The sequence below is a fragment of the Nuphar pumila genome, chromosome 15 (genome assembly GCF_984573655.1).
Source record: "Nuphar pumila chromosome 15, dmNupPumi1.hap1.1, whole genome shotgun sequence".
Classification (NCBI taxonomy): domain Eukaryota; kingdom Viridiplantae; phylum Streptophyta; class Magnoliopsida; order Nymphaeales; family Nymphaeaceae; genus Nuphar; species Nuphar pumila.
The window spans coordinates 9,632,136-9,643,278 of record NC_143263.1 but is presented as its reverse complement, the minus strand read 5'-3'; the positions used below and the strand labels follow the sequence as shown (position 1 = coordinate 9,643,278).

The 11,143-nt window shown below is 40.5% G+C and overlaps 1 protein-coding gene across 1 annotated transcript; it reads left to right on the top strand.

Moving 5' to 3' along the window:
* The first annotated feature begins 2,070 nt into the window (after positions 1-2,070).
* Positions 2,071-8,802, top strand: LOC149814423 (uncharacterized). Its single transcript, XM_089989164.1, has 2 exons — positions 2,071-5,254; positions 8,272-8,802. Exons 1-2 carry the CDS (start codon positions 2,095-2,097, stop codon positions 8,577-8,579), a joined length of 3,468 nt encoding a protein of 1,155 aa, XP_089845290.1. The 5' UTR covers positions 2,071-2,094; the 3' UTR covers positions 8,580-8,802.
* Positions 8,803-11,143: the final 2,341 nt, after the last annotated feature.

The window sequence follows — 11,143 nt, the reverse complement described above, 5'->3', positions numbered from 1 at the left end:
AGTCTATATATAGATCTAGTTTGGCATGGTCAGGGCCAAAGTCAAGAGTCAACACTGCTTTCTTTCCTTTTGCAAAGTCCATTTATCAGCAATGAAACGGAAGCTCACAATGGGTGGCCATCAGAATGAGCTGGAAATCATATATATGTGCGGGTGGTATTGACCCAAACTGACCCCATGGATGGATTCAGCATGGTCCAAATGCTAAGAAATGATTCAAATTCCCATGGATGGAAATCATATGTGCGGGTGGTATAAACTTACTCACACTTTAAATCTTTTCATTATATAGTTTAAATAAATCTAAAATATATGCATCATCCTGTAATTCATTTTATAAACAAATTAATGCTATGTTTGGGAGCCGACGGTTGAAGAGAAAGAAAAGGTTCCTTTAGAAGTGTTAAAAGTCTTCAATGATTTGGTACGATATGATTGGGCTCCTTTAAAAGTCATAATATATTTCAAAGAGATCGCGTTTTTCTTCGCTTTACGTCTTCACCATCAACTGTTAGGTCATGAAGGTCCTACCGGGATCCCTTCGTGTTGGGGGATACACTGCTAGGCTGGCACCAAATTATTTCAGTCTTATAACCCCAGAAAATATCACACATCGTATGCCCCTGATTTTTCAAGGCTCATAAAATCGTGCCTAGACGTTGTAATCGGATGATATAAGAGCCGAGATCTCTGCTGAACTAAAAGCAACAACAAAAACAAATAAATGAAAAAGAATCCTCATTTGTAGGTAATGCGGACATGAGCAAATGTTAACCCTATATATATATATATATATATAGAGAGAGAGAGAGAGAATATAAGAGCAAAACAACCACAATCTATATGGTGATTGTGCATAGTTCATAGTAGAAGGAGATCAACCCCTCCCCCCCTACTAGATACACATCATGACCCATTGTCGAAGCCTTCCGCAATCAAATTTGATGCCCCTGAAAAAGATGTTGTTTCTTTCAGTCCAGATCACCCACCATGCTGAAAGCAACCAAACCCGCCATAATAATTTTCATTTTTTTTTGTTTCGTATAATCATGGGACCAAGCAAGAGGTCCCGAATAACGGAACACGGACGAGTTTGAACAGGTGGTACACCTCAAGTTTGAAAAAATAAGTCTAGAACGATCGAGCAGAGCCAAAATAGGTGAATCGTGTCCTCTACTGCCTTCTCGCAAAGAACGCACATGCTTGAAAATTGAATCCCCCGTTTTCTTATATTAATTTGAGTTTGAACACGATCCAGAGCCACAAGCCACGCCAAAGCTTTTGTCCTTGGAGTGGGCCCGTTACCCCACGTGTAATCACTGGGAAACTAGATGGCAACAAGGAATGGTAAACTTGCTTAATGAAGAACCTATCTTTGATCGTCATGGCCCAGTGAAGCCACGGCTGGCAATGGACAGGCCTAAGATTTCTGTCATTGAAGGACTGAAGTGTCTTCCACCACTCCAGCCAACCAGAGAGAGAGAGAGTAATATTGAGAGTGTACGTGAAGAATATTGAGAATATAAAAAATGAGATCCTCTTGTCTTATTTTTTCACATGTCGAATTCTAGTTGTTTATCACATTGGATTCATCTTACTGTGACATAAATTTTAGGTGTTATTAGAAACCCTCACATAGGGCTAAAGAGGATAAGGTCAGGGGCACCCCCTATCTGTAATACGTCAGTAGTCCTTTTGATGCTGTTCGTTCTTGTAATGGACGGCATCCCAAACACCACGACACTTAGATTGGTCGCACAACATTTGTCGGAGCAATTGATGCCCTAAAGTGGATGGTAATGCTCCTTTAAAACTCATATTCAATGGTTTGGCTTGGTCTGGGTCAAGGTCTGGTTCTTTTGTTTCTTTGTGCAAAGTCTTTTAACTAGGAAGTTGTAAGCCACAAGTTCACGTATGGACCCAAATTAATAAAGTACACGAGGGACTGCTGAGTGTCTCGTATGGACCCACATGATGGTTCAAATGGACCTGCACCACCCACCAATGAATTGACTCCCTTGCTTCCCCAACTATTTATACTCTCACTCACAGATCGATTGAGAAGGGGTTCTTACATTGCTGAGTGGCTCAGTCATGGAGAGAGGGACGAAATTGTTCTCTCTTGTAGTTTTCTTTATGCAATATTGGACTCTGTTGCTGTCCAAAGACGTGGGTCATCCACAACAACTGCGAGCCCAAGCTGAAGCACTTATCAATTTCAGGGACAGTCTCAAGTCTCACCATCCCAACCTGAATTCATGGTCACTGCACATCAACTCTACCAATAGTGACCCATGTGGTAATTGGTTCGGTATAGTCTGTGATGATAATGGAAGGAGCGTCGTCCAGATCGATCTTCCAAACACAACTCTGACGGGTACGCTCCATTCCATTAACTTCTCAGCCTTCTTGACTCTCACAGCCTTCAATCTCAGCAGCAACAACCTTTCCGGATCGGTTCCAGAGGGGATTGGCAGCCTCTCCAGTCTCTCCTACCTCGACTTGTCTAGTAACCACTTCTCTAGTGTCCTTCCACATTCTCTGGCCAACCTCACCCACATTTCTATGCTCCTAATGGCTGACAACATGATTGGTGGAGAGCTGCTTCCAAACTTTTTCACCAGCTGGAAAAAACTCACTGTCCTTAAACTAAGGGGCAATCAAATCAATGGAACAATCCCTGAGGAGATTGGAAAAGTCAAGAACCTGCAAAACCTAGATCTCTCTGCCAACTTGCTCGTAGGTTCCATCCCTACTTTGATTGGAGAACTCTCAAATCTCACCACTCTACACCTTTTGGGAAACAAGTTGACCGGGTTCATCCCACCTATAATAGGAAACCTCAAGACCCTCACTGATTTACAATTGTCTAATAACCTTTTTACCGGTAGAATACCCGCTTCTTTAGGAAAATTGCCCAATCTTCAGACATTATACCTTTCTTACAACCAATTGACTGGACCCATCCCTCCAGAAATAGGAAACTTGTCCAATCTTGTGACTTTGATCCTTGAACAAAATAGTTTAGATGGACCCATCCCTCCAGAAATAGGAAACTTGAAGCGTCTCACTGGTTTTGCGTTATCTGGTAACTCTCTTACAAGTCTAATACCTGCCTCTATAGGAAACTTATCCAATCTTGAGGGTTTGTACTTCCATAACAACAATTTGACTGGACCCATCCCTCCAGAAATAGGAAACTTGAAGCGTCTCAAGGATTTAGAGTTATCTGGTAACTCTCTTACTGGTCTAATACCTGCCTCTATAGGAAACTTAACCAATCTTGCGACTTTGTACTTTTATTACAACAATTTGACTGGACCCATCCCTCCAGAAATAGGAAACTTGAAGCGTCTCACTGATTTACAGTTATCTACTAACTCTCTTATAGGTCTAATACCTGCCTCTATAGGAAACTTGAAGAGTCTCACTGATTTAGTGTTATATAGTAACTCTCTTACTGGTTTAATACCTGCATCTATAGGAAACTTGTCCAATCTTGAGACTTTGTCCTTCTTTCAAAACAATTTGACTGGACCCATCCCTCTAGAAATAGGAAGCCTTTTGAACCTTCAAAGTCTTCAATTAAGCAATAATCATCTATCGGGATCCATACCATCAGAAATCTGCAATGGTGGCCAGCTATCTAAATTTGCTGCTTTGAACAACAAGTTTACTGGCCTTGGACCGAGAGGATTAACAAATTGCAAAAGCTTATCGAGGCTGAGATTGAATGGGAACCAAATCAGGTATAACATAACAGAAGCTTTTGGGGCACTTCCAAGCCTAGCATACGTTGATTTGTATGACAACCAATTCTTTGGTGAGCTGTCAGCAGATTGGGGAGGATGTCGCAATCTCACACACTTGGATATCTCTAGCAATCATTTAACTGGTGTCATTCCATCATCAATTGTGCATATGGCTCAGCTACAGGAGCTACATCTTTCTTCCAATTTTTTGAATGGTGAAATTCCTGCAGAAATAGGTGCAATGAAATCGCTATATAAGCTGAACTTGGGCAACAACCTACTTTCTGGGAGAATACCACCTGAGATAGGAAGGTTAGTCATGCTAGAATGGCTAGATTTGTCAATGAATAACCTTAGTGGAGACATACCACAACAACTTGGAAGTTGTGCCAACTTAATCAGTGTGAATCTGAATCACAATGAGTTAAGTGGAACAATTCCATTTCAAATTGGGAATCTACCATCTCTACAAATTTCATTAGACCTTAGCGGGAATGCACTTACTGGACAAATACCCGCACAGTTCGGGAAACTAATAAAGCTGACGGACTTCAACCTCTCTCATAATAGACTCTCAGGTGTAATTCCCTCATCTTTGGATGGAATGGTCAGTTTGACGTCAGTTGATCTCTCGTACAATGACCTCGAAGGTCCTCTACCAAACAACAAAGCGTTCTTGAAGGCTCCACCAGAGGCATTTGAAGGAAACCATGGTCTATGTGGAGAAGCCAAACAAGGCTTACGCCCTTGCAAGTCTTCCATAGGCATGAATGATCAAAAGAAAGCAAGATTTCTTCGAGTGCTCAAGATAGTTCTTTTTTCTGTTGCAAGTGTACTTGTGCTTGTTTGCATTGGGATTTATGCCAAATGTTGTAGAGCTCATGTTAAGAAAGAAGAAGGAAGCTACCCAAGAGAGATTAATGGTGGGGACTTGTTTTCGATATGGAGTTATGATGGAAGACTTGTTTATGAGGATATCATAAAGGCCACAGAGAATTTCGAGGACAAGTATATCATTGGAAGAGGAGGGTTTGGGACGGTTTACAGGGCAAACCTTGAAACAGGTCAAACTTTGGCGATTAAGAAAGTTGATCAATCTGAAGGAGATGAAAGTTTCATAAATGAGATCAGAACATTGTTGGAAATTCGTCATCGGAATATAGTAAAGTTACATGGATTCTGTTGGCATGTTAGAAACATGTTTTTGGTGTACGAGTACGTTGAAAGGGGAAGTTTGGCAAGCATGTTAAGTTGTGATGAACGAGCTGTGGAATTAGACTGGGCTAAGAGAGTGAATATTATAAAAAGTGTCGCCCATGCCTTAGCCTACATGCACCATGATCACTTGGAACCAATCGTTCATCGTGACGTCTCCAGCAACAACATTCTGCTCCACTCAGATTTTGAACCTTGCATATCTGATTTTGGAATTGCAAGGTTGTTGAAGACTGACACATCTCACAGGACAAGGCCTGCAGGAACCTATGGCTACATTGCACCAGGTATGTGTTTTAATATTATTTATTTACTTCAGCAAGGCTGATTAAAAAACACCTCCTATCACCGATTACACATACGCTGGACTTGGTTGGTGTATACCCAGGAGGTCCCTTGCCCACTCAGGTGTACACCTAGTTTGACCTTGCAGCAAGGGACACCCCTTATGGATTTCAATCTCATAAGAACAAGCTAAATCTGAATGAAACATTTATAAAGGACTTTGAAAAAAAAGTCAATTTTCAAATGAAAGGCCGCTTTAAACTCAAATGTGTTTTCAGTTCTCATTTAATACAATTTTCAACCTGCATGAGTCAACAAAAATCTTTTTTGAAAACCTTATTATTCTTTTCAATCCAAATTCATCACTAACTTCTCCAAGCAAAGCTCCATTTCTTACCTTTTTTTTCTATGATGAGCAATAACTGCCTTAAACTTTTAAGCCTACCTAGCTCATTGGAAGGGAAATGTCTGAACTCCCAAAATAGATGCACAATATTCTCCTCACTACACATACATAAGATACATCTACTTGGAAGGTGGAATCCTCTATGCTTTAATTTTTTATCTGTTAGTAACTTGTTTCAAAGAATCAACCATCTTGTGAGTGAACATCGACTTGTCGGAAGACTGCTATCCCAAAGCGCCTTATCTGATAACCACGATAACGATGGGGGTGTTGGATCACTTTTCGGATCACACAGTTTCACAATCAACATCATGACATACAACATGATATGATTTAACAAAGTAATCATGATAAACAATTGATCGAAACATAAACAGGAGCAAGCATGCCGGTTTCCGCATAAAACCAAAATCCAGACAACAATACATGAACAAACAGATGCACAAAACACAATAAAAACAACGAAAACATGTTAATATTGTATAAATGGCTAAGGCGTACGAAAGTACTCCCCTTAGAGAAGATTCGCCTCCACATACAATGCAAACAAGGTTCGACATCCTTCTCCCAGGATACAATAGCCTCGACGATCATAATCAGTGCACTCCGACAGATCATCCTTCGAAGACAACCTCTACGAACCGACGTTGCAGAAAAACCCTTTTCAGGATAACTCAGGAGAGAGAGAGCAACAGGGAAAGAGAAAACGCAAAGCCTTTCTTCCTCAGAATTATGCGTAAAGCATATTCGTAACCCCAGCCCTAACCGTGTTTTTATAACCCACGAACGGTAACGAAAACGTGGAAGGGATCCGTTACGGAATCCGAGGAGCCAAGACCCGTTAGCGAAATCTGAAGAGTCGAGATCCGTTAACGGAATCCGAAGAGTCGAGATCCGTTAACGGAATCCAAAGAACCATTAACAGGCACGAACTACGAGGAGTCATGACCCGTTATCACTTCTCATAACCCATTAAAGAAACTTTGGACAAAAAGATATTTTGGTCTTGATTGGATATGGCTCTAAAGGGCCAATTACCCGAACCCGGCACGGCAAGGCGTGCGTGTGTGTGTGGTAGTCATCCAAACCTCTTATTCTTAGGAACAAGTGTGAGAGTTTACATATAGGTTATAAAGCCTACAACAAACTCAAACACCTTCAATATGAGACTATTCCACATCATCAAAACCAAACTTTTTCCAAAAAAGGAAAACAACCTACGTTTCTTCTTTTGAATTCTCTCTCCCCTCCCTTCTTACACCTAACGGGGGGATCAAGCATATTGTAACACGAAGCCATCGTAAATTCTCCATTATTAGACTGCCGACTCTGTCCTTCTCATGTGCGAGGTCTACTATTTACAAGATCTGCATCAAATTCAACCATTGATTTAGAACATCCATAGAAAGGTTTCTTCTCAGTTGAATATTTTAACCATCATTAGGTCTCCAAAAAAGGAGCTCACGGGACCTTGCTTGTCACTCGCCATCCAGTATAGAGCTTCATAATTCTCTTGAAGAATAATATCCTCAAACCATAGGTCTTAACAAAAAGATATAAGCCCCCCATTGCCTATTTTGAGCTGGATCGTCTGTAGGAAATCATCAAGTAATTTAATCCAACCCTTTCAGATTGCTGAACTACTACTCTTTTTGTTGTTGTTGTTGGGCCCCACAACTGACTGGGTATAAGTAAGGGTGTCAACGGGTCGGGTTTGGTTTGGACCCAGGTGGAACCAGACTTGGACTAGATTTTCAGGTATGGTAACAGGTCTGAACCCAGTGGGTCTAATCGAGTCTACTATAAGAGAAACCATACTCGAACCTGATATGAACTACATAATATTTTTTATCATTTTTACATTGAAAAATTGCAGGTCTTAATCAAAACTTGGGTTAGGCCCGGGTTTGGTATAAAACTTCACATACCATACCTGGGTCCATATATTAATCGGATTATTGGGTCCAGACCCGAATCTTAATTGGGTCTTATTATTTGTCACCATACCCTGACCCTATAGGGTTTGATCCATGTCGGGTTTGAGTAAACCCAACCCGTTGACACCCCTAGGTATATGGGAAAGATGGAGGGTGCTCAGGCATCACAAATGTGCAATGCCCCCCTCCACCCCCACACACCCCTTTTTTATGGAAGGGGGCAACCACTGCTGGCTCCCCTCGGTAAGTCAGAACACTTATAAAGTGTTCTGCCCCAAACACTGGATCTGCTCACACAGACTAAGAAAGGGAGCAGATCCAGTGATTGGGCTCGAGTATTTTGTCTAGAAAATCGATATTAATGTAGCAATTTGTTGTGTTTTGTGTTTTACATAGAAAATCGCTAATGCTGGTAGCAACTTTCTATGCTAGAATTTTACACAGAAAATTGCGTTTACATTAGTGATTTTCTGTGTTTTGTGTGTCGGGCCTGATCACCTAACCACACCTCGACTAAACATGGTTCTAACCATTTAGCATTTACATGTAACAATAGCTGTAGGGTTTAAAACCCGTGTTTTCATACTGATAGCCATCACCAAAATGTAATTGAAGCATAAGTAATCTGATAAGAATGTATTGATTCATTAATCAAAGATGATGTTTGCTTTCGCAGAGATCGCATATACCATGCGCGTAACGGAGAAATGTGATGTCTACAGCTTTGGGGTGGTGGCACTTGAGGTCTTAATGGGACAACATCCAGGGGAACTCATATCATCCATATTAAATCAACAAGAATTAAGGCTTGGAGATATTTTGGATCAGCGCATTTTGCCCCCTGTTGGTGAAGTTGCAGAGAAAGTGACCCATGCAGCAACACTCGCGCTCATGTGCATACAAGTGAATCCAAAGACTCGGCCCACTATGCGTGATGTTTCACAGCAACTTTCTGCGAAAAGTCTGCCACTACTACCTGCATGAGAGCCTTCATTTTCAATAAACTTGTGAACCAACTGTCCCAGTTCATGCACATGTAGTTCCATTCTATTGCAAGTTTGAAAAACACTATTGCACAATACCATTGGGGTAGCCTGTTTTGTACTTAGTGTTGGACATTGATCTTGCACTGTCCATATCGATCTATCGTAGATATTTCTTTTGGAGTACTTCACACTTTTCAAATACTATTATAGCCATCAACTCATATATGGGTAAATGAGCCAAGCTTGGCCTATTGAAGCAGCATAGCTTTTAGACAACGCTATGATGAATTGGTCGTCTCAAGATGAAAGTGCTGGCAAATGAGCCAAGCTTAGGTATGCAAATGGGTCGGATCCAAGATGGGGGTTTTGTAATTTATGGTTGTTCCAATCTTAATCCTATTTGAATCCCCATGTATTTAGTTGTTCCGGATCCAAATTCGTTCGCATCACTACAAGATTGGAATGTTTATGTTATGGCCCAGCTCCAGTTCATCATTAGCCAAGCGAAGACACCTCAGCTCAAGCTCGTGATGAGCCAAGCCAAGGTGAGCCATGAGCATATATGTGTAGAAATGACTGCTCTCTCTCTCTCTCTTATCCTTCAAACTGGGTCGCCACTTATCTTACATGCTCCTATCACCGAAAGTTAAGCTCCACACCATTTTGCAAATGAAGTTCAGGCTTTATCTTTTTTTTTTCTTTTTTTGGAAATATTATTTTGAAAGGCAAATATTATTAAAAATATCAATCATCTATTGGAGCATCATTTACCTCAAGTTGCTCTCTCTCTCTCTCTCTCTGTGTGTGTGTGTGTGTGTGTAAACAACCATGGTTGCCAGCCTCTTCTATTCAAACACGCCGGCAACCATGGCTGACGGCTTTCTCATTTCAAATACGCCGGCTCTCAAAAAATAGAAAGACAACAGGAAAAAAGAAAACAGGGGGAGGGTTTACCTCTGGTGGCCGTCGACGGCACTCCGGCGGCTTCCTCCCTCTCCCTTGCTCTTTCAAACTCTCTCTCAATCTCATTGTTCAGTGATACAGGGGAACTCACCGTGAGGGCTATTTATAGAGCCCTCATGGTGGATGAGGATAAGCCTCATCCTCCCCATAATGGGGGTTGAGGTTTATCCTCATTCGCCTGCAGATGAGACGAGAAAGCGGTTCCTTAATCGTTTCCCCCAATCTCATCTCTTTTTTTTTGAAGTTATCTTCCCCACCAGACTGCTTTGGGTGGGTTTTACAGAGGCCCACTGATTTGATGACTTTCTTATCTATCCTTCAAATGTTAAAATAATGATTTCATGTGAAAACAAAGTCATATGGTTTTACTGTGATGTGAATAAAAATCATGCATGAATTTGGATTTGTAGAAGTTGAGTGAAGTAATATCTTCCTTCCTGCATGGTTTGTAGGCCAAATAGAATATGTTCGAAATTACTTCTTATTATTGGCATATCTCCAAATGTATAACTCAAATTAATGTGTAATTTATTGCATTTAAAATATATCAAGTTAATTCTTTAATCTTTATTTATTCTCAAGACCTTAAAACGCCATTTTCATGGTAAAAATGCATCCAGAGTAGACCCTAACCCTTGGCTTGATCTGGTCTCTATGGATACCATAGGTTTTGAAAAAAATGTACATTGCCTTGAATCAATGAGATGGATAAAAAATCAAGACTGTCCGATCTAGAAGACTTTCGAATGAAAACCAAGATGATGGCCAGTAGGCCATGTAATCACATGATGGTGTCACCAGCAAAAGTATGCCATACAGCAGGGTTGTCAAGTATAATGTTGAACGAATGAATGAGCTGCTACATTGCTTTTGAATGAATGAATGAGCAGGTTTATTGTTTTCTAATGAATGTATGAACAGCCAGTATATTTTAAATGAGTGTATGAAAAATGATTGCTCTTGAATGAATGAATGAATGAGCAAGTATATTGTTTTTCAATGAATGAGCATCAAAAATGTTTTTTAATGAATGTATGAACAACGAGTATATTGTGAATGAGTGTATAAAAAATTGGTATATTTTTTAATGAATATATGAACCAACAAGTATATTTCTATTTTGGGTGTTTGGATCCAGTATAAGATCCATATCTAGGTTTAAAATCCAATCCAAACCTGTCCAAACACTGTTTTGGTGGAGCAGATTGGGTCATACAATCCTAAACGAAGATATCTGGCCCATTTTGCATGTGTCTAAGTTGTCCGCTCTCCGTAAATCAAGCATGGGACATAAAGAACACACTGTCATTGTCCAGTTGAAGCAAACTTTGGACAAGGATATGGATTTGTTCTTGACAGGAACAATGTCCTGTCTGTCCTGGACAGTGTGTTTTGTCCAAGCTTGGACAAGCAGTCAAATACAGTATTATTGTTTCCATTTCATATCATTTACTTTCTGAGAGATGATAAATTGTTTTTGTTCAGTTGGATTTAAGGTTCATCAGAAAGAAAGCCAAGGTGTCTGAAAGGCCTTAACAAACATTACAAACTTGGAGGGGTCAGTCAGTGCCTACAATTTCATCATTACCAAATCAACTA

What these genes read in the sequence shown, in the direction of transcription:
- LOC149814423 (XM_089989164.1), top strand. Translation starts at nt 2,095, where the DNA reads ATGGAGAGAGGGACGAAATTGTTCTCTCTTGTAGTTTTCTTTATGCAA. An exon ending in CTATGGCTACATTGCACCAG is followed by an intron (nt 5,255 to 8,271) that starts GTATGTGTTTTA and finishes TTGCTTTCGCAG; the next exon opens with AGATCGCATATACCATGCGC.